This window comes from Lactuca serriola, chromosome 8 (genome assembly GCF_051521515.1).
Source record: "Lactuca serriola cultivar US96UC23 chromosome 8, Lser_US96UC23_V15, whole genome shotgun sequence".
Taxonomy (NCBI): Eukaryota; Viridiplantae; Streptophyta; class Magnoliopsida; order Asterales; family Asteraceae; genus Lactuca; species Lactuca serriola.
In genome coordinates, this window is record NC_136415.1 from 71,038,584 (window position 1) to 71,061,652 (window position 23,069).

Below are 23,069 nucleotides of genomic sequence, written 5' to 3' on the forward strand. Positions count from 1 at the left end.
CAGTTAATAGTATTTGAAGCCTATGCAATATTTGAATATCAATAAAATGATGTGGAAATCTACTGAAACGAGTCAAAGTTTAATAAATTTTAAAGGTTAAAAATAAAGTCAAATGGGAAAAGGGATGTTGATGTTTTGGAGAGTGTAATGAATAATCGATACATGTAGTTAAAATTACCAGAAAAAATGACTTATAAGGGTAATTATCTTTCAAGAGCATCAACCTTTTTACATTTGAAAAAAGTAAATGTTGTATTTAAGTTTGGGAATAAAAGGCTTACATACATACCAAAAGAAAATTCTCTCTATACATACACAACTACTACCAACCAACCTTACATAACTTAACCTATTAAGTCAACTATTCTAGTATAGTATAATATAGCATGTCATTCGGCCTTCAAATGCTATTAACCACTTGATGCAGATGGAACTATCCCATTTTCAAGGTACAAACACCAATGAGTGACTCACCAATCCAAGTATCTAACATCTACCAGATCATATGTGTAATGTTGTATTTTTCCCAATCCAACTCTCATTTCCTCTGTTAATTCAGTTCCTTTATTAATCATAAACAAGCTATTATTGAAAGTTAAGTGTCAGATTGAAGTTTCGTGATCAATAATAGCATATGTAACATTCTAGGTTGTAAATTGTTCTATCCATGATTGTTGATCGAAGTGTTTGCTCTAATGATGCATGTGATTTCCAATTCAATTAAAGTCGGTTACAAACTAAATCAAAACTCTTACAGGTCATGAATTGGGAGGACATTGAAATCGGAGAACCAAAAGACATGAAAAATTCGAATGAGAAAGAAAGCCATCAGAGTAAAACTTCATTGATGTTTATTTCCGTCAAAGCATCTGGCAAAGCAACTTCAATATTATTCACATCACTACACCAAGTATGGGGACGGTGGTAGTGGTAACAACTGGAGGTCCAAGACTAACTGGCCAGCGAGAGTCGGAGTCTCAGATATATTGTCGCATTTGTCGGTTCCCCCATGGGAGCATACTTTGAAAACCAGAAACTCCCTGCAGAAAAAGTAGTACTTTTTTTAAAGTCAAATCTAACATACTCCTAAATTACACCTTAAATTCACCTATGTCCACAACGAGACTTTAACCCTCAACCTCAAGAAGGGAGGACAACACCGGATACCGTTGGGCTAGAAGCCTTTTGATAGAAAAAGTAGTACTCATCCCTTCTTCCGTTGACCCCATGGACTTTTTCCCCATTAATCCATGTAAGAAATAAAAAAATGTCATGTCATTTCTTAGTTTTCCTTAATTATTTTTTTTACAGGTAAAATTTTTTATTTAACCTGTACATATCGGTTATCACTGAGCTAAATTTGAACAAAATGTATACTTGGTTGCTGTTTTTTATACAAAACCCTTAGTTAGATGGTGTTTTTTAAACATATCAAACTTTGATGATGTTGTTTGAATATTTTTAAAACATACTTACCCTTATAACTCATTATCCCAAATTAATATTTTGTTTTTGTTTAAGAAACCAAGCTACATCAGAATTAGCATATTTTAATATACAATCTTAAAATTCGTGATTCAAAACAAATTGTTTATCTTTTTAGATGATTTTTTATTCATATTTTTAGTAATCTTAAATAGAATAAAAACTAATAATAAATAATAATTTTTAATAAAATGTTGGGTATGTATATAAAGCTTACAAAGTTGGAATTGGATTGGGCCATTGGGGTTATGGTGCACAAAGAGGATAAGAAAGCGGATCATTTCGTTTTTCCCCTAACAAAGACAAATCAGATTGGTTTAAAACCAGTTTATGATCTAAAAAAGCGGAACCTCTGTAACCGATTTTTTAATAACATATATTTTCATTACCAGTGGTGAACCCGTATATTATACGGGTTGATTAAAACAAAATGTTAAATAGAAACGATTAAATGAAAAGTTTATTTGAATTTGAAATTTGAAATAAATAAAAGTTATGAGAAAAAAAACATGCAAAAAATAAATAAATTAAAATTATTGTTTAGTTATCAGACCCGTATATTAAACAGGTTAATCATAACAAAATGTTAAACACAAAGGTTTAAACTGTAAATTTATTTGAAATTAAAATTGAAATTTAAAATTTAAAATTTGAAATTAATATCATTATTATGGTAAGTTTAATTTATAGAAACTAATTAATAATATATTAGAAACGGAAAATGAAATAAATGACAAGTGGAAAATAAATATATCTCTAAATTATGACAAAATGACATGTGGCAAATTGAATGAGAGAAGAACATGTGGCAAAATCATTCTTATTTATTAAGGTAAATTAATTTTTGTGTCAGAATTTAACGATATTTGTATGATTGATCACAAAAACACCAAAAAAACAAAACTAAACGTTTAAGGTGTCAAAATGACATTATATATATATATATATATATATATATATATATATATATATATATATATATATATATATATATAGACACAAATGCCAAATTTTGATCTTTAGTACATCTTACCCAACTTATTGGACTATTAAATATGACTAAGACATAACTTTATCAAACAAATTGTCCTTTTAACTTAAAAAAAAATAATAAATGCACTATAATTTGCAACATCATCTTCAAGGAAAAAGGACAATAAACAAAGCATTTACAAGGCAAGAATCAAAAAGTAGCAAAGTAAATGCAAACAACTAAAATGTATTTCCATTCCAAGCAACAACACCTTTGTGTGGTATAAACAATAAGATTTCATTATTCAAAAGTAAACAAAAAAAAAGTCTGAAAATTCGTCAAGTTCCTCAATACTTACCTGAAAACCTTTGGTGTAAGTAAAACTGGCTATTTAGATATATATATATATATATATATATTTTTTTTTCAGAAATGGATGATGATAAATTTGTTACTAATTAAAAAGATGCCAATGATGATCTGGGTGTATTGTTTCCTTAATTTTTTCAAGCTTCTTTAAAATTTCCAAAAAAGAAGGTCTCTTGTTCATATCTGCTGCCCAACAATTCTCGATCAACCTACCGAATATCATCATACCAAATTACAATTAAATTCTGTTTAAATTTATTTACCCTAATATTATATTATTATAAATTAATTATAACTGACTTACTCTTTCAATTCAGGGGTGTAACCTTTTGCTCTAAATGCAGGTCTGTTTCCTTCTGCTACATATTTTGCTGCTTCATAAGCTTCAAAATTTGATAATGGTGGCTCACCCTCAATCATCTATAAAAAAAAACCCAAAACATCGTTGTCAAAAAATCTACTATTTGCAATTCTGGTCCCCGAGTATAGCTCTTTTTTCAAGTTTGGTCCCAAAAAGTTTTCTTTTCCAAATTTGGTCCCTTATCTGAGGTTTTTGTAACATTTTTGGTCCGTGAAGTAAAAAAGACTACTTTTGGGACCAAAACTGCAAAAAAAGCTAAACTGAGGGACCAAAACTGTACTTTTTATCTAATAAAAAATAAATTACCTCAAATAATATCATCGCAAAAGAGAAGACATCGACTTTTTTGTCATATTTTCTGTGCTTAAAGACTTCAGGAGCCATGTAACGATCTATATTTTATACAATGAAAAAAAAACGATTAATGAAAATTCCAATAAATATTATAAGGGAAAAGTAAAACTATAGGATATAAATAAATAAATATGATGCATACAGCTTCCAGTTTCTCCAGTCATTTTATAAATATCATGAGAATTTTGAACCCTGATGAGTTTGCTAAGTCCAAAGTCTCCAACTTTTAGATGATCTGCATTGGTGTTCACTAAAAGAACATTCCTGAATCAAAAACAAGAAAACCCATATCATTATTTTAAGTACAAAAATAATAAAAATGAATATGTTTTAAAGAAACTTATGTCATTAAATAAAGATTTTTTCTTTGACTTGCAAAAGGACACAAATATCAAAAGATCAAACAGATAATATTTTATGGTTATTTATTTAAATACTAATGTCAACCATTGTTAAAAAAATGTGATGTATGTTTAAAAAGATGACACATTATATGAGAGGACTTTTCATAACATTTAGTTATTAAAAAGGTTGACCATTAGAGAAAGTTTTTTTTACAGTAGCTTTTTGTTACAAAAAGTTAGTTGAAAGCTGATTTGGCAAAAGTAATAAGGTAAACAAACCTTGGTTTTAGATCCCTATGAACAATGACATTAGGCTCATTATGAAGATAAGCCATTCCTCTGTAGACATAAAAAGTTAACAAACTCAAACTTAGTACTTTACTCTTTTTACCAATATAGGCAATATACTTACATTTATTTACCATAATAGCCATGTAATTTTATTTATTAATAATAACAGCAATATGTATCAAATAAAGTACAATGCCCATAAATATGTTGCTATTTATAGCTAAAAGAAAAGTACATTGCTCATATTGATAGTGAGAATAAGAAAGTGTTGATATTTCCTGTAATTTGTGTGTCATAAATAAAGAAAAAGGTACCTTGCAATGTCTAAAGCAAAGTTTATAGCTGTTGTTGGACTTAGTGCACCCTTCTCCTTTAAGCACTGGTGAAGATCACCCTGCATCCATATATCAATTTTCAGACCTTGAAACCTTATAAAATGTTTTTTATTTTTTACTTTTTATTTTTTTATGTGATGTTAGTCTTAATATATTTATATACCCCTCGTAGATACTCGGTTATCAGCATTAATGGCTTCTTTGCAGTAACAGCTCCAAGAAATTGCACTATATTAGGGTGGCGAAGTTTGACCAGCAAATTGACCTCATGCCTGAAGTCCTGACTGGATTCACAAGATAATAAAATATTATCTTTTTCTATTCTAAGAGTAAAATTTTATCCTTACTTATAAACATAAGGAGACTCACATCACCAATTTGTCATCTGAGAGACTTGGAAGTATACGTTTTACAGCTACTGGTGTTCCACGCCAACTTGCTCTCACAATTTCACCAAAGGAACCCTAATTTGATGAACTAGTTATTATCACTAAAGTCAATCATTAAGATGATAAAAGATATTTAAAGATTAAAGAAAAAGATAGCAGACCTTTCCTATCATGTGTGAGTTTGTGAAGTCCAGCTCAACAGGATCAATTTCCCAGTCACACTTATTTGGGAGAGGTGGTGGGACAGGTCTTGGTTCAAAATGGCTTCCATTTTGGCCCTGTATAAAAGATGTCAAATTCTTTAGCCCTATAAAAGCATATAAAGATCACCTTAACATGTGCAAGATAACATGTTAAGTTTTTGGTAAGTACATTCTTTACTGAAAATGTAAAGGTGTGCAACATGACATGCATCATAAAGTATAATCAAAATAGAGTGATGAGTGTTGAACTTACATATGATAGGCCACCATAAGACTTTAGTAACTCAATCATGTTATGTTTTCTAGCTCCTTCTGCATCAGCTAGAGGCTGTCATGAGTTTGAATCAAGTAATGTAAGTTGGTCAAATGTATTGAAAGCTTAGAATAAGTCAAGATTAACTCAGTAATCAATTGTCTGAAACTATTAGAAAGATCGAAAAGAAGCTGAATGTATTGCATATTTACGAGTAGGCATAACTCTCCTAATCTTGGTTTGTTTGTAACACATGTACACTCATATACATATTGGCTTAGCTATGTGTGTTCCTGATATAAGCTATCTCCTAATGTGCAAAAGCTAAGAGTACCTGCAAGGCTGCAAACAACACCTTGATCACTCATTGTGCCTTACTTCCTTTATCCAAAGATTATAGACACAGATTCGAAAGCTTATTTTTCCCCAGTGATGAACGAAAACCTTACTTGTTCTGTTGTTCAACGAACTTTCAATTACACTTCTAAAATATAAGCATAAAGGATTGTAGGAACTGAAACAAGTCAAGTGAACCCTGACAATTCGTTTCTTAGATTTCACCGATCTCAATTGAATTGCAACAATTCCTCAATTACAAGCATCTTAAACTACAATTGAGTAGAAAAAATAGTATTCAATTTGTTTGCAGTGTGTACATTCTTACCGTGTTTTTCCAGCGATCTTGCGCGTTAACGTCGGCACCGTACTCAATCAAGCATTTAGCAACTTCGATCCATCCATGAAGCGAAGCAACATGAAGCGGAGTTCGATTATCATAATCCCTGGCTTGAACCAAAGACTGATCTTCCTCCAATAGCTTTCTCACGGCAGCTGGATCGTTCTGGTGAGCGTGCCACAGTATCAACGACGTTCGGCTCACTTTGGCCTTATCCCTCTTCTTCCCCACCGCCGGCGCCGGCACTGGCGCATCTCCGGCTGAATGTCCAGAGCTTCCTTCGCTCCCACTCATTCAATTTCTCAGATCGGAAATGGAAAATTGAGGTTCCCTTAAATATTTGATTCGCTGCTTTTTTGGGTTCAATGATGCATCAACCAATTTATAAGAATTTAAATATTATACAAAAACTTAAAAAGTAACCGAATTTCGTTTCCCACTGTTGAGTGACCCAACACTATTTCTTGTTATATACAGCATGACAACACCCATTAAATTCTGTATATAATTTTTTTTTTATATGAAAAAAGATTTTTTTCATAATTGCTAGTATTAAATTAGATCTAGTTAAGTGAATGTTTAATTGAATCAGATATAATCGAATAAATCAAAATCTATCTAAGTCGGACCAAATTTTACCAAAACAATCTCTTAAAAAGGTAAAATGTTTGTAAAAATCATTTGTGTTTATGTATTATTATATAAAAATATTTATTATATCATATGTTTTTTTGATAGTAAAATAACTAAAAATACAGTATATTTCTATTTTTATGTATATACCAAGTTACGATATTTCTCTTAGATACGAGTATTATTTTGGGATTATCCATAATTCCAAGGGTTTCAAAAGTTTTGATGCGTCATTATTTGGATATATCCCAACTCAAATAACTAGATGAAAATAACTGTACTTATTCATTATTTTTCAATAAAAGATTGCAACTTTATCCAAAAACAGTTGTATATTATGTAACAAGTGGCTCATGGTTCAATCATAACGTTTTATTTGTTTCCTAATATTAAATTAAAAGGATGATTTATTCCAAAGTTTGTTTGGTTCCATTAATCCAATTATATTGACTTTATCTTCTTTGACTTTCTGTAAAGATATAGGCTGGTGTTAATAATTTTAATATTAGAAAAAGATTATATTTGTTTTTTTTTATGGAAGGTCGACATGGGAAGTAGCGAACCATTGAGAATTTGAGGCTTTCTTTTTTCTTTTTAATCCGTAAGGAAATAAATAATGAAAGAAAATTCAAGTGGCCATAGAATAGTTTGGGAAAAATACTATTATTATTATATAGTATCGATATACAATATACAGATTACTAAAATTAGCTACAACTTACAACACAAATTGTTGTGTCATTATGTGGGTGTGCTACCACCCAGAGATGCATATCCAAACCGGTTTCTAAAAATAATCGAAAGTTAAAAAAAAAAGTTTGATGGAAAACCGGATATGTGCAAAGGAACGGATCTAACCAAATCGTCGGTTTAGGACCGGATCCAATTTGAGAAATTTGGTTTAACCGGTATATCCATGTTATAGGTAGGATTAAAAATGATTTTTTATTTAATATTCCAAACGGCTATACCACCATTTAAAGCTGTTTTTTTTTTTTTTTTTTTTTTTTTTTTTTTTTTTTTTTTTTTGGCTAGAATGACCACATGAATGCATCACCATGCTAGGTTTAGTAAAAACTAGGAGAATGCCCGCGTGTTGCGCAGAAACATCTATATAATTGAATTCTTTACAAACATATGATGTATATACTAAATTGATATAATATATTGATTATTTTGAATTATATGATAATATATACATTTATTATAACCTCATAATCTCGATCGTTTGAATGACTTCTACCCGTGAGTTACACATGAATAAAAGTAAATATAATATATGATTTGATGTTATATATAGTTGTTTTTAATGTTAATTAATTTTTTAAAATTTATTTGTTTAATGTTTTAATTTCTATCATTATAATTATTTAAAACATCAAACATTGTTTTTTTTATTTTAAAGCTAACAATATAATCATTTATATAGAGTTGTTTTTAACTATTGTTATTGTAAGTTATTTTAAACTACTTATTTAGAAACTTTTAACGATTATAAAAATATATTTAAGAAATATTTTAGTTAAATTGAAATTACAATTTAGTTTTTGCTTTTATCACTACAATTTATCACTTTTAACTATTTACAAAATATTCTTTAGTTTTATAAATGGAACTGAAATTTATATTTTAGTTGACATTGTAATGCGCAGAAACACCTATATAGTTGAAGTCTTTATAAATATAAATATATATATATATATATATATATATATATATATATATATATATATATATATTTATTTATAAAGACTTCAACTATATAGGTGTTTCTGCGCATTACAATGTCAACTAAAATATAAATTTCAGTTCCATTTATAAAACTAAAATATAATATATATATATATATATATATATATATATATATATATATATATATATATATAACACTAACGTTGTTGTTAAATTTGATATAATAATTCGTATATTAATTTGATATAATATATTGATTATTTTGAATTATATGATAATATATAAATCTATTATAACGTGATAATCTCAATCATTTGAATGACTTCTACTCGCGAGTTACACGTCAATAAAATTAAATATTATATATGGTTTAATATTATTTATAGTTGTTATTTTTAACTAATTTTTTTTAATTTTATTTGCTTAATGTTTTAATTTCTACCATTATAATTATTTAAAACATCAAACATTATTTTTTGATTTTAAAGGTAACATTATAATCATTTATATAGAGTTATTTTTAACTATTGTTATTATAAGTTATTTTAAGCTACTTATTTGAAAATTTTTAACGATTATATAAATATATTTAGGAAATATTTTAGTTAAACTGATATTACAATTTAGTTTTTGCATTTATCACTATAATTTATCACTTTTAACTATTTACAAAATATTATTTGTTTTTCTGAAATTTATATTTGAGTTGACACCGTAATGTTATATTTAAATTAACAATTTAAGTATTTTGTCAAAACTGTTCAAAAATTGTAGCTTTAAACTGATAATGGTTTACATGCAACAAAATTTTAAATATAATAAATTAAGTATAATATGTTAAAATTTAAAGACATAACTTTATAAATAGAAGTAAAGATATTATTTTAAAATTGAAATTTAGTCTATTTATGATTACACTTTAGGTTTGATATTTATTTAACCTTATTAACCAACTTACAATTATTATTAGAAAGACACTACAATTTATCACTTTTAACTATTTTATAAAATAATCTTTGGGTTGTTTAAGTTCAATAAAATTTATATTTAAGTTGAGCCTATAATGTTATATTTTAAGTAATAATTTAATTATTTTATACAAATTATTCAAAAATTATACCTTTAAAATGATAATGGTTTACATCCAACAATATATTAAAACTAATAAATTAAGTATAATATGTTAAAAGTTAAAAAACATAATTTTATAAGTAGAATTAAAGATATTATTTTAATATTGAAATTTAGTTTATATATAAATATGTGACATCCCCATTTTCATGGCCAGAAAAGACCGATTTGCTTATGCTTTGTTTTATAAAATCAGAGTAATCTTTTAAAGAAAACAGTTGCGGAATTTGTTCCCAAAACAAAATATGATAAAAATTATCAAAGCATTTCCTTAAAGAAATATATTTTTATTATATAACAAAATCTCAGGATGTCATGTTCAATACAGACCAAAAGCATAAACAGAACAAAATAGACCTTACAACAGTTATTCATAACTACTGGCCTATAATCCAAAATCTCTCATCAAGTTTACCAACTTATACTCTTGTGCCATTACCTGTAATGCAAAGAAAACTGAGTGGGTCAGGCTTGCGAGCCTGGTGAGCATATAGGGTTTTCAACCCACAATAATATAATTATTATATTTAATTATCAAACAATTAATCCAATTACCCACCCCCATTATCTCCATTTATTTAGTAAAGATTTACCCTAAGAACCGAATACCCTTCTCCCATTCATTCCTAAGAATTGCCCTAAGGAATTGGCACATAGTCTAGTGCTGCCATGGTTCTTAGATTACCTTTGGTGAACACGCAGTTTAAAATAATTAATAAACACCTAGTTCAAGAACACCCATTGAACACACTCCATTCAATAATACCTAATGAACACCTAGTTCAAATATCCCTGGTGAACTCAATCACCTAAGGAACACAAAGTACGAAAGCTCTTAGTTCAAACCACGTGATTGTAATGTATATCTCGATCCTACAAAACCACTAATATTATTAACACATATAAATCATATTTCTAAAGCAATCTATCCCATCCTATCGATCCCCACATACTGACCCTATACAATGATCTTACGAGATCTAGCCTAAGGAAATCGATATGAACAACAACTGACGAAGCTGCTTCGGAAATTCCCTAGCAGCAAACGAGGATCAATAAAGACATCAAATGAGGGGAATAGAATGAGTTTCACCGCGAACATTCGTTCGTAAAAGAAAGAACCACAAGACATTTTAAGTCAGGGGTAGTTATCTAGATAACAATGCCTAGGCGTGGTCTGACTATCATGAGGTATTATACCCCCAGACTTTACCTATCCCAACATCGAACTTTGCCTAGCAGTGGCCTGAATACATGAGGTATTTCACCCCCAGACGCACCCTATCCAACAATATAACACCAGACATACCTATCAGTGGTCTATAACCGACACGCTTTATTAGGCAGTCTACGAAATTCCCTTAATTACTTCGTGAAAGAAAACGCTGACATATGAAGCTCGGTCGATCACTTCATAAAAGAAACGCTGACTCCAAAGCTCTCTCAAAATAAAAGTATGGGGAAATACTATTAGAGTACTCCCGTACGCTCCCGTAACCGACACACAAAATCGCCAAAAAGACTTTGTACATGATAGTACTTCTGGCACATTATAGTACTTTGGTATGCGAAAGAATCGTACCCGAGAACATAATAGTACCCTGGCACAAGCAGCACCCAAGACACAGAGCTTTGAAAAAGACTTCGTACATAAAATGTACTTCTGTACGTAGGACGTACTCCACCAATCATCAATCTCGCAACGCACGTACTCTTAATAAGAGACTACCCAATGTCCAAACTTAATTGAACTAAACATCCCATTTAAGTCTTAACCCATCACTAGGCAAACCTACAATACTTATAATCAATTCTCGATACTATCTCCGTTTAGGAAAAAGACTAACTAGTGTATACTTAACACAAGGTTTTAAGTAATAATATCATATATATATATATATATATATATATATATATATATATATATATATATATATATATATATATATATACATCTTAACACATATTGAACCATATATGATTCGTACGTTGTATATCATCAAATATATCTAACACGTATTTCAGAAAATAACAAACACTTCACATACATATGTATATTTCATACTTTAATCAATTCTTGTGTTAAAATCACGTTCCTAAAAGGGACTATACACATGATACCTTATCGAATGAACACGTAATTCAAAAATAAATAATTCGTACTCCCGGATCTAAAATTAACTTCTTGATCTGATCCCTACTCTCGGATCTAAAACTAATCTCTTGATCTGATCCATACTCTCGGATCTAAAACTAACCTTTTGATCTGATCCATACATCCAGATCTAAAACAAGTTTATCTCTTTATTCTTTTATCTCATGGCCCAACCCATATTTTATCACTTACCAACAACCTCATCTACTCATGTTCTACCCAACATATTTTTAGACACAAAATACATATATAGTTTAACTCATTAAAACTTATATAATTCATCCACTCCACAACCATCTCAAATAAACAACGATATATTATACACATAGCACGTATTTCATAGCAAATACTTAATATTTATGTGTTTAGAAGAAAGTAACTACACACTCACTTGATTAGAAGATGATCGGACAGCACTACGGCTTGTAGAAGTAGTAATCTTCGGCAGATCTAGAAGATCTTCACAAAAACCAGACTCCTCGTGGGCAGAGCTTCGGCTCGGGAATTTCACTTCTCGGGATCTTCGGGGCCTCGGGACTTGCTTCGGGGCTCGGGAATGATACAGGAGCTTCGGGATAATTCTTGCACGAAAAACGATGCAAAAACGCGAGAAAAAGGGAAGAAATGAGCAAACTATTCGGCTGCCCTCGACACCCTTTTATAGGGGCTGGAAGGTCGAATTACGCTGGGCGTAACTTGAGATTACGCTGGGCGTAACGACGATAAGGTCGCTGACTCCCCCCATGGATAATATCGGCCAATATATATTTAAATTAAATATCGAAAATATTTAATAAACTTCAAAAATTCATATCTTCCTCATACGAACTCCGTTTTCAACGTTCTTTATATCCCCGCGTAGGTGAGACTACGCTCTACAACTTTCGTTTAGACTCCGTCGGCTAATTTTGACGTTATTTTTATTATTTATTTTTAGTAGGCCGGGACAGGAAAACTCCGTTATAAAATCATAACTTCTTCATCCGACGTCCGTTTTTGCCTATCTTTTTATCGTTCTACTAAAATTAATGAGATCTTCAATTCTCATTTAGATTGTTTTGGCTAAAAACCGCTCGGTCTCAAATCGAGCATTCGGGCTGCATACCGCTAAGTCGAAACTTCGAAAAATCATAACTTCCTCATACGAAGTCAGATTTGGGCGTTCTTTTTATGCACGCTCATGGTTTAATGTATTCTACAACTTTTATTTAGATTGCTAAGGCTAAATATCACTGTAACATAAATTCACTTTTTACGTCGCGTTGTGTCATGCCGGTTCTGTCGCGAAACTTCGACATGTCATAACTTCTTCGTTATAACTCGGATTTCGGCGTTCTTTATATGCACGAAAACCTTGTAACATATACTATAACTTAGTTAAGATTATTCATTCTAAATAATCTTTAATCAAAAATTCATTTTTGACGCCTATCGTCTCTAAATTGACTAGCCCTGATCTACGGGCGTTACAGAATACACTTTAGATTTGATATTTATTTAACTTAAGTACCAAATTATAATTATTATTATAAGGAAATTGAAAAGTCATGGGAGTTTCAAATGAATGTGGTGAAAGGGAAAAAAATGGGGGTTTCAAATAAATGAGATTCAAGAAAAAATGCTAGCTTTATAAGTATGTATGATAGGCGTTGGGTGAATTGGACTCGCCACGCCGCTCAAATGCTTTCTAATATCATAATATCAACTAATTTTGAATTCTAATATTCTCAATTATTATTTTTGTTATATATTTTTTGATCAAAAAATTAATCCTCACAAGCATCCATTGAAGGAGGCTCATGCACTGGAACAAATGAAGAAGTTGTTGATATTCTCAAGCATACCCAAAATCCAAAATAAAAAACTTAAATATGTGTAGATTGTAGAATGACAAGAAAAGGATGTTTTGCAAAAGATATGGTAAGTTTTATAAAATTGATGGAAACACCTCCTTGGAAATCCTGGCAAAAAATTAATTCAAGATACTTAAACAAGTTGTGGGACCGACTCGACAAGCTACAAGAATCGTTAACGAAGTTTGTGATCCCAAAAGTCATGTCTTTTGACCACTTTGACAACACAAAACTTACAAACACCATGAAACAAAAAAATCAAGTAAGTCACACTACCATTTTATGTAGATAAAAGCCTATCGATACAAGAATATAACTTTTATGTATTCTAACAGTAAGTCAAAGAATGTAGAATATAACTTTTATGTATTCTAACAGTAAGTCAAAGAAAATGTCATGTTAAATAAGTCAAACAAAACTTCCCCTTCCACATCATATAGATAAAAAAAACTCCAATCAATCTAAGGGAATAAACACAAGTTGTTAATCGCCTTTCTGAACAAGTAATCTAAAGGAATCAACATAAATTGTTAAGCCGGTGGAGATTGAAGCTTTTGATGAGTTTTGAATATTATTAGTGGAGAATCACTCCTTGATTCCCCCTACTTGAAATTAATGGATTGAATGCTGCTACAAAAGTGTTAGGGCAAAGTTTCCAACATTAAACATCCATTCCTTTAAGAGAAAACTATATAAATGACATTATTTGAAGAGTTGGAGCTTAGAATTATAACACCCGTGTTCCAAATTGGTTTAGCTTTCTCTTTTAACAAGGACTAAGGGTGGAGTTTTGGAAAAACTCTATGTCATGAGGTGGTACAAGGATGCCTCCCTGCACAACGAGGTGACATAGAATAAATGAACACATGTTTTATTGGATCGCTACGGCGTGGCAGCTGTTTTGGCCCAAACCCAAGATCTTTTAGGGTTTCTTTCGTATTTAAACATCACTACCTTAAACCTAGGGTTCCTTATCAACCCCCATCACCCTCAAGCTTCAAAAACCCTAATTCCTCATTGTGAGTTGTGATTCCATTTTGGCGATTTTGATTGCTTTTGAAGGAAGAAGAGGCATTGGAAAGGATTGTGGTGCTTCTTGGCTGGAGTGAAGATCACTTTTGGGCATCTTTGGGCCTTTGTAAGTGTCCAAGCTCCTTGATTTAGGCTTCTATGATGAAAGATCTAAGATTTTGTCCCATTTTCTTCTTGTGTTGCCTAGTTGGAATGGAAGGATTCCATAAAGTTGGAAACTTTATAAATCCTAGAAGTCCGTTTGAGATCATATGTTGTAGATCTGATGTTCCATGGTCTTTGTTATCCTATGCATGAGTTTGAAGCCTTTTTATCACTCTTGACCTAAAATAGAGGAGACATGCATTGAACATGCAAGTCCATAAAGCAACCAACTTTAAAGCTTTTGGGGTAACAGAAAATCCTTATAGAAAGTTTGGGCTTGTGTCTTTTTTGATTAAGGACTTAATGGTTGAGTTATACTTCTAGATGAACTTTAGAACCTAGGTTTACAGATCTAGTCCTAATGGAATGTATTAATGGATAAAGTTGGAAACTTTATCCATTAAGGCATTGGGAAGAAGTAAATATGGGTTTTTAAGCCCTTGAAAATGAGTTAAAAGCAGCTTAACTATAATAAGCCATTCAGACTGGTCCCATGGCGTGGCGACTAGAGATCAGCCGATTGTTTCGTCCTTTTGTGCCCATGACATGGCCAAAGGAAGGCCACGACATGAAGGGGTTATGATGGCATTTTTACTTCTTTGACTTGGATTTAGATCGAGTTTATACCAGTGGGCCATGACGTGGAGGTCAACAAAAATTGACTTTGTCTTTGACCGTCGACTCTTTGACCTGAGTTGACTTCTGGTTAACTCTTAGTTTTTGGAAGGTGGACAAAGGGTTTATCTTGTATGACTATCTAGGTAGGGTATAACACTTGTGTAACATCCCAAGTTTGTCATTTTAAGTCCCTGGGGATGGAAGGGTAAAGCCATGAAAAGCCTAAAGGCTAAATTGTAATTTTGGGACCACGCGGAGTACATTGCGTGTACATAAGGGTATGGTGAGCGTACTAGGGCACACCCCAGTACGTTGGGCGTACACTTGTGTACGCTGGGCGTACTCATAAAGGATGTAAACCCTAATATCTCAGGTTGGGGACTATATAAACATCCTTATGGCTCATTTTCTCTCCTCCTTCTCATCCTCCATCTTCCAGAAACGTCCCCAAAACCTAGTTCTTGTGTGTGAGAGTGAGTTGGTGGGTATTTGAGATCTTGAAGGTGAAGCCATTACAACAAATAGTTGAAGAAGGAGACTGGCTTGTGGATCTGAGGTGGTGTTGTGCCCTAGAAGCTCCAGGAGGTAAAAAGCTTCAAACTTTATGCTTGTAGGTCATAGATCTAGCCTTTCTAGTATTATGGAACCATTTCTTGTCCCAAAAACTCCAATATGGTGCATGATGCATTTTGGACGAGATAAGCTATCCTTTCTGGACCTTGAAGAGGTCTCAAGTGATAAAAATGAGGTCCCAATGGCTTAAGATGTTCCATGCATGATGTAGAAGGGTCTTAATGGATTAAGAGCTTTCTAGACGTCCAAAGTGATAAAGTTTGAGACTTTATGAGTCCTAGGCACATTAGGTCACTGGATCTAGAGTCTGGGCTTAAGTGCTTAAGCCGTTAAGCACTTATTAAGGTTTTGGTGAAACCCTGTGTGCGCCCAACGTAGGGTTCTGTACGCCCATCGTACTAAGTCAATGCCCCGTTTTCCAATCAAGGCGAGACTCACATACCCCCTGCATAGCCTTGGGGTACGCCCAACATACGTTTTCTGTGGACTTTTGGTGATTTGGGCCTTGTGTTTGGGCTACTTTTGGGCTAGTAAGGTTTGGGCCTTGCTGGACTTTCTGAGTAGATTGTGTTGGGGCAGTTTTAGTGATAATGGATCATGGGGTTAATCCCAATAAGGAAGTTGGGCCCAATTTAGTAAATTGGGCCAATAATTGGCCTTGCATAAGGTCTATCAAGGTTATGGACTTGGAATTGGGCCTTGACCCAATAAAAGGGAATGGACATGATGGATTGAGTGGACCCTTTTTGCCAAGTTTTTTTATGTTGTGTAATGATTTGGTATTTATTATATGATAGTTCGGGATTTCCAGTGAGATAGCAGTTCGGGAGTTCGTTTCTTCAGATTAGATTAGCGTTGCGAGGTGAGTTATCCTCACTATATCAACAGGGTCTAAGGCACCAAGGTCGGCCCTTTAACGGATTTGTATCCTGGTGTTGTTTGATATGTTTGTGGATCTGCTAGATCTGCATCCTGGTAGTTAGGATATTGTTATGTTAGTAACCTGGTTTAGATCGGTATCCTGGTATATAAGACAATGCTATGTTAGTGACCTAGTTTAGGTCGGTATCCTGGTATATATGATGATGCTATGTTAGTGACCGGTTAGGTCGGTATCCTGGTTAGGATATTGCTATGCTATATGATATGTTAGATCGGTTTGTTGTCTATGGACTGTTATGTGATTATCTGTTATATATGCATATGGTTGTTGATTGGGGTTTGGGTTGAGGCGGGACCTGCTTTGTGTTGTAGGCCAACATACCCAGGGTGGACCGGATAGACTGTAGGCCCAGGAGGGCACCTAGTCAGGCCGAAGGCTCGACGAGCAGTCCGGATAGGTTGAAGTCCCCGAGAGGGCGGTCCAGACGTGCCGAGGCTTGGAGAGTGGGCCAGATAGACTGAAGGCCCGGTGCGGGCGGTCCAGTCATACTGTAGACTCAGAGAGTGGACCAGGTGGATTGAAGGCCCGGTGCGGGCGGACCAGTCACACTGTAGACTTGTGATGCATGGCTGTTCTGTACTTATATGTTTATATGATATGGTTATCTGTATGGCATTGGTATTTTAGGGGTAACTCACTGTAACAACCCGAAGTTCATATCATTATTTGTAATCCTTTTCGTAACCCATTTCGATAATCCATTCGTCGTTTCCAATTTCGTTTCTGATTTCGCTATTTAACTAAGTCATTAATTTGAGTTTGATATTATGACTTAATGGGTGTCCAAACACATTTAGAACTCATTTTAACACCCCATTCTAGTAATTGGAATATTTTTAGAATCAACCATATCGGGTTACAGAAACTTGATCGGGTGCGACCAAAAGCCCCGTCTAACGTCGATATCGGGTAGAATTCCACAGTGTCCAAAACTTAGACACTATTTAAAGTGATCCAAGCTTCCATTTGAATCTTTTTCTCTCTCTCACTACTCTCTCTCTAACCTCTCTCCTCAACCAAAGATCTAAGTCCAAAAACATTGATTTAAGGCTTCAAATCCTTGAGGTAACTTCCCTAACTTGTTATTCAACCTCCTTAGCCTTCAAATCCGAATTTAAACTTTGATTTTGGACCTCAAACATGAGTGTACGGCCCAGGAGCATGCTTGGGCTGTAAACACATAATAAGAGGGTTTTTATGCCTTTAAACCCCTCCAAACCAATTTTGGGACTTAGATACGACTATATGGCTTACCATTTTGGACTTAGAACACCCTAAACATGAATTTTCTGGAGAAAACATGAGTTTACTGCCCAAGAACATGCTTAGGCCGTAAACTCATCATTCATGGAGAGTAAACTCAAAACCAAGTGTTTAAAAGCCATTTAAACACACCATTAGCCTTGGAATAAATTCTAGAATCAACCACAATCAATTTAGGGGCCTTAAACATGATGAAATCCCCTCATTTGAGAGTTTATGGCCATAACCCCCCAAGAATAGGTTCCAAGGCCATAAACTCATAAAGCTAGGTCAAATGGTGCCCAAAATTCATCCTAAGGCTTGTAAAAATTGTTTGAATCACATGTGATTGGTCTAAGGTAATTAAATCATCAATTCAAGAGAGGTATAGGAGCTTACAGCCGTAAACTCCATGTTTAGGGCCATAAACTCCCTTTGATGGTGTTATTGATGATTTAATTCATTCCTAAGCCTTAGATAAATTCATCCCAACATTTCCCAAGTGTTATTTGACCTTTTGGCACCATAAAACCAACCAACCATGAGTTCACGGCCGTGAAATCATGTGATTATGGTCTTAGGGCCGTAAACTCTTCTAAGAGTTTACTCTTGAAGAGTAAACTCCATTCCTAAGCCATACATGTCCATAAATGCCACCCGGGTCACTCCAAACACTTGATTTGAAGTGTTTTCGCTCATTGGAGTGTATTATCATATCTAATTAGTGTTTTAAAGTCTAATTAGATACATTTGTATACCATTTCATATTACATAGGAACCTCACGTGTAATCAAGCCCCGAACCAACGCTTAGCATTCAAATCGTCGCGTTTTCTCGTCTGGTGAGTTCATACCCCTACCCTTTTTCACTGTTTTTCACTGTTTTCAGGGGGGAATACAAGAAAAGTACAAGGGATACTTGTACTCAAAACTTGTTTTACATGTGTTGTGTTTCATATTACATATGCTTTTAACACTGATAGTCATAACAGATAACCGTTTGAACATGTAGAACACGTAAACATATTATTTGTGAAATACGTTATAAAATGTTATATTTTATATTTTCACAAATGGTTTTTCACATTATATCAGTTAAAAGCATGACATTTGAACCTTTAACATAAAGTTTAGTACACTGTTTTATCCTCGGTAACACTCCACAGAGATACGCGAGTGGAGGATTATTGTATTATTACTAGTAAATTTGTTAATCCTATATAATTGGAGACATGTCCTCGGTGAACACTCCACAGAGATACGCGAGTGGAGGACCGCATCTGTAACCAGAATCTCTTAGATAGGGAGCGTGACTTGAGTGTATAGATCTATACGTGGCTGACTACCCCACACCTGGCTGCTAGCTACAGCCGAACCGAAATGGTTCAAGGGTGACGAAAGTCATAAGGTGATGTGGACTACTTATTGCCATATCTAGTCTATTGTATGGTTATGGAACTCGCAATAAGGATAACAGAGATTTACTTAATAGTAATAATGAATAAAGTAATTAATTTACTTTGTAAATATTAGTTTTATATATGTGTTAAAACTAATACATCTTTCACAGTTGATAACCAACATTTAGGAAAATATGGGATTTTCCTGGGGAAACACTTGTACATAATCAGAATCGTTTAACATTTCAAATAACTAAAATTTTCACAATTGATAACCAACATTTAGGAAAATATGGGATTTTCCTGGGGAACATTTGTACATAATCAGAAAAGTGTAACAAACCAGATAACTAAACTTTACATTTCACAAGGGTAAACATGTTTTCAGTGTACATCTTTACATTACATTTTGGGATTCAATAACCAACTTTTAAGAAAATATGGGATTTTCTTGGTGTGTAACATTTTCAGAAACGGAAAGTAACCTGTACATTTTCACAAAACAAAACCGCTTATGAAATCACCAGCGTTATGCTGATTTTCAAACCGCTTGTATTCTCAGGTCCGCATTAGACAGGTACCCGATGATCCCTTTCGGTGAAGACAGAGTGCGTAGAAGACTCGTCTCATTTTGTTCATATATACTATGTATCACTTGTACAACTTTACTTTTGAAACAAATGTAAACTTTTATGTATGTAATGTAGTGGTTGTTTACTTTACTTACTATGTGCATTGGATTTGATACTCAACGTGGAGTCAACCCCAGAAATGTTTCCGCCTTTGGTTTTCGGGGTGTGACACTCACTAAGCTTTCGGGCTTACAATTTCAGTTTATTGTTTCAGGTTCAACGAATGGCCATGGGAAGGCGAAGGTGTGACCGTACACTTACTCATATTTTGATTTGCCTTTCTGGGATACTCTGATATAAACTATTTTGGAAACCTTTTTGTAATAACTTTAATCATTTGAAATGTTTTAAAAGTTTAAATATGGCATGAATTTTACGGTCGTTACAAATTGTATATTAGTAGAGAGAGCAGTAGCAGTTGATCATCGTTTGAGAGCTGAGTCTTCTCATTGTAGTTATGGGTCGAATGCACCAATGTGAGACCACTTGTAACATTCCATTTAAATTAATTAAAATAAATAATAAACCCGGAGCCCAAGATGTAAATTTATAATTTATATTATTTTATAGCGACCCTAAAATTAATAATATTTAGCGGGGTGTTGGTTTCGGGGAGCCACATAATATATTTTGAACTTTCGAAGGTTAAAGTTTAACTCCGGGATTTATTTTGTAAAGATTTTCAGAAGTTAGGGGGTGTTTGGTAAAATATAGGACTTAAATTGAATAGATGTTCGAATCCTAGGGGCTGATTGGTAAATTCCCGGACTTGAATTGTTATGAATCGTGAAAGTTGGGGACTGTTTTATAACTTATGGGCTTAATAAGAGAAAGATCCTATAGGGAAGGGCTAGACCTGTTAAATGTGTAAAGTTTGAATATGGTCACGGGATAAGCCGTCACCCTCACTTAACCCACATATATGTTGTATTATGAAAACCCTAACCCTAATTCTTCACTAGCCGTCACCATGAAGGGATCTTCCAGCCGCTGTCGATCTCCTTGTTGTCGAAGCCAAGAGTTGCGAGCCCAAGCCGACCACCACATTTCAACCTGCCATGTCACCACCTCTTCTCCGTTCATTTTCCGATCAGACAATGTCGTCGTCTTGTGCCGCTACTGCCCCATTGCCAACGAAGCTGTGAACTGCTGTATTCTTCTCCTTCTTCTGCTATTGTGATTGTTGTTTTTGGTGATGGATTGCCACCGCTCCCCGCCGTAAACAACCCTCTATCTCCGTTTTTGGTTATACCTATCATATACCACCGCTGGCCGCCGTGAAGAACGATTAGATTCGATTCTCACCATCGGGGGTGTGTGTTTGATGTTGTTGTATGGTTCTAATCTCCGTGGGTGTATTTTTGTTACGAGTATGTGTTGTGTGTGGGGTTTATTTGGCCAGAAAAGCCACCACCACCACCACCATCGTGAGGTGGTGGCTGCCACCATCTACCACCGCCGGCCACCACAAGGGTGGCTGTGTGTGTTTGTCTATTAGTGTGTGTTTTTATTTTTGGGTTAAAGCATTGTATATTGTAATTGGAAATGTAATAAGGAAAAGAAAACTCAAGACCACCACCATAGGATGGTGGCTGCCGCCACCGGCCGGCGTGTTGGGTGGCGGTGTGCTTTGCATGTGTTTAGATTACTTTTGGGATGCTTGGACTCGATGGGACTAGAACCCTAACCACCACCGTGAACCGCCATGTGTCGTCGTTGACCACCACTACCTGAGGTGGTAGTGGGTGCCTGACTTAAGAAAACCCTAATTGTCCTATTGAAACCCTAATGGGCCTAAGGACTTAGCTTTTGGACCTAATAGAGTTGTGATGGGTTGGAAACCCTAATTAGGGTTTCCAACCCTTTGTATTTTGGATTTTGGATTTTGGAAACGTGTATTTTGGATTCGTCGGGACCCGCGTTTGGACCATTGGATTTGGGATTATGAATTAATCCCGACCACACTATATGATTGGCCTAGTAGATTTATGGACTTAATGGATTAAGTCCTTAATGGATTAAGTAAGAAACACTTAACCCTAATCGTCATTTTATGTGAAAAACCCTAATTGGGTTGGGATTCTTATAGGGCCATTTATTGGACTATGCTGTTGTGGGCCTTTGTGGGCCAATTGGGAACATATGTATGGACTAAGGAAATTATTGGGCTTTAGGATAAGACCTATTAGAGAGGCTTGGGCCCAATTTGGAAAATTGGGTCATAAGTGGGCCATAATTGGGCCTTGAGGATTATTAGCTATTGGGCCATCTGAATGCTAATTGTTTGGACTAGAATAATTGGTTGGGCCTTAAAGTAAGTCCATGAAGAGGTTTGGGCCCAATTTGGAAAATTGAGCCATATGTTGGGCTTTGGCCCATTACCTGTCTATTGGGCCTTTGGAGTGTGATTTGGACCTTGGTCTTGGAACCCAATTATTAATTGGGTATTGTTTGATATTGACAGTTTGGGAATTTGTCATCCAACAGCTAGAGTTTTATCCGCGGGACTTCAACAGTGTCAGGTGAGTCTCCTCACCATACCAATGGGTCTAAGGCACCAAGGCTGGCCCATTTTATGATATGCGGGGCACTAGCTGAAGTTGTATTATGTGGTATGTTAGTTGGTTATGTGCTAGGAAGTATGTTAGTCGTATATGTGTTATGCTTGTATGGAAAACCATGGGAGAGCCCATGACACCTGGATGTAAGACCATGTGGAGAGCCCATGGCTTTCCTACTATGTTGTAGTGTTTATTGTAGATTCACTACTGATATATATATATATATATATATATATATATATATATATATATATATATATATATATATGGTATGCTAGTGATTATGTGGTATGTTATTTGTCTTTGTGATATTTGCATTGAAGACTATGGGAGAGCCCATGACTTTCCTATCAAAGACCATGAGAGAGCCCATGGCACTTAGGTGTAAGACCATGTGGGGAGCCCATGGCATCCTGGAGTAAGACCCT

At 34.0% G+C, this 23,069-nt stretch overlaps 1 protein-coding gene and 1 long non-coding RNA gene across 3 annotated transcripts; both read right to left on the minus strand.

Moving 5' to 3' along the window:
- Positions 1-686: 686 nt before the first annotated feature.
- LOC145069036 (uncharacterized) lies at positions 687-2,133 on the minus strand. Its single transcript, XR_013689239.1, has 2 exons — positions 1,109-2,133; positions 687-1,040 (listed from the first exon to the last, which is right to left on the minus strand). It is a non-coding gene; the product is annotated as an uncharacterized LOC145069036 (long non-coding RNA).
- A 555-nt stretch (positions 2,134-2,688) lies between these two features.
- On the minus strand, positions 2,689-6,457 carry LOC145069248 (serine/threonine-protein kinase VIK-like). 2 transcript variants are annotated; one of them, XM_079016191.1, is made up of 12 exons: positions 6,022-6,160; positions 5,692-5,811; positions 5,358-5,432; positions 5,063-5,179; positions 4,882-4,976; positions 4,676-4,796; positions 4,492-4,571; positions 4,166-4,225; positions 3,685-3,806; positions 3,495-3,580; positions 3,132-3,247; positions 2,689-3,036 (listed from the first exon to the last, which is right to left on the minus strand). In XM_079016191.1, exons 3-12 carry the CDS (start codon positions 5,394-5,396, stop codon positions 2,913-2,915), a joined length of 960 nt encoding a protein of 319 aa, XP_078872317.1. In that variant the 5' UTR covers positions 5,397-5,432; positions 5,692-5,811; positions 6,022-6,160; the 3' UTR covers positions 2,689-2,912. The 2 variants fall into 2 exon arrangements, with proteins under 2 accessions (XP_078872317.1, XP_078872316.1); XM_079016190.1 differs by lacking the exon at positions 5,692-5,811 and having other exon boundaries at positions 6,022-6,457.
- Positions 6,458-23,069: the final 16,612 nt, after the last annotated feature.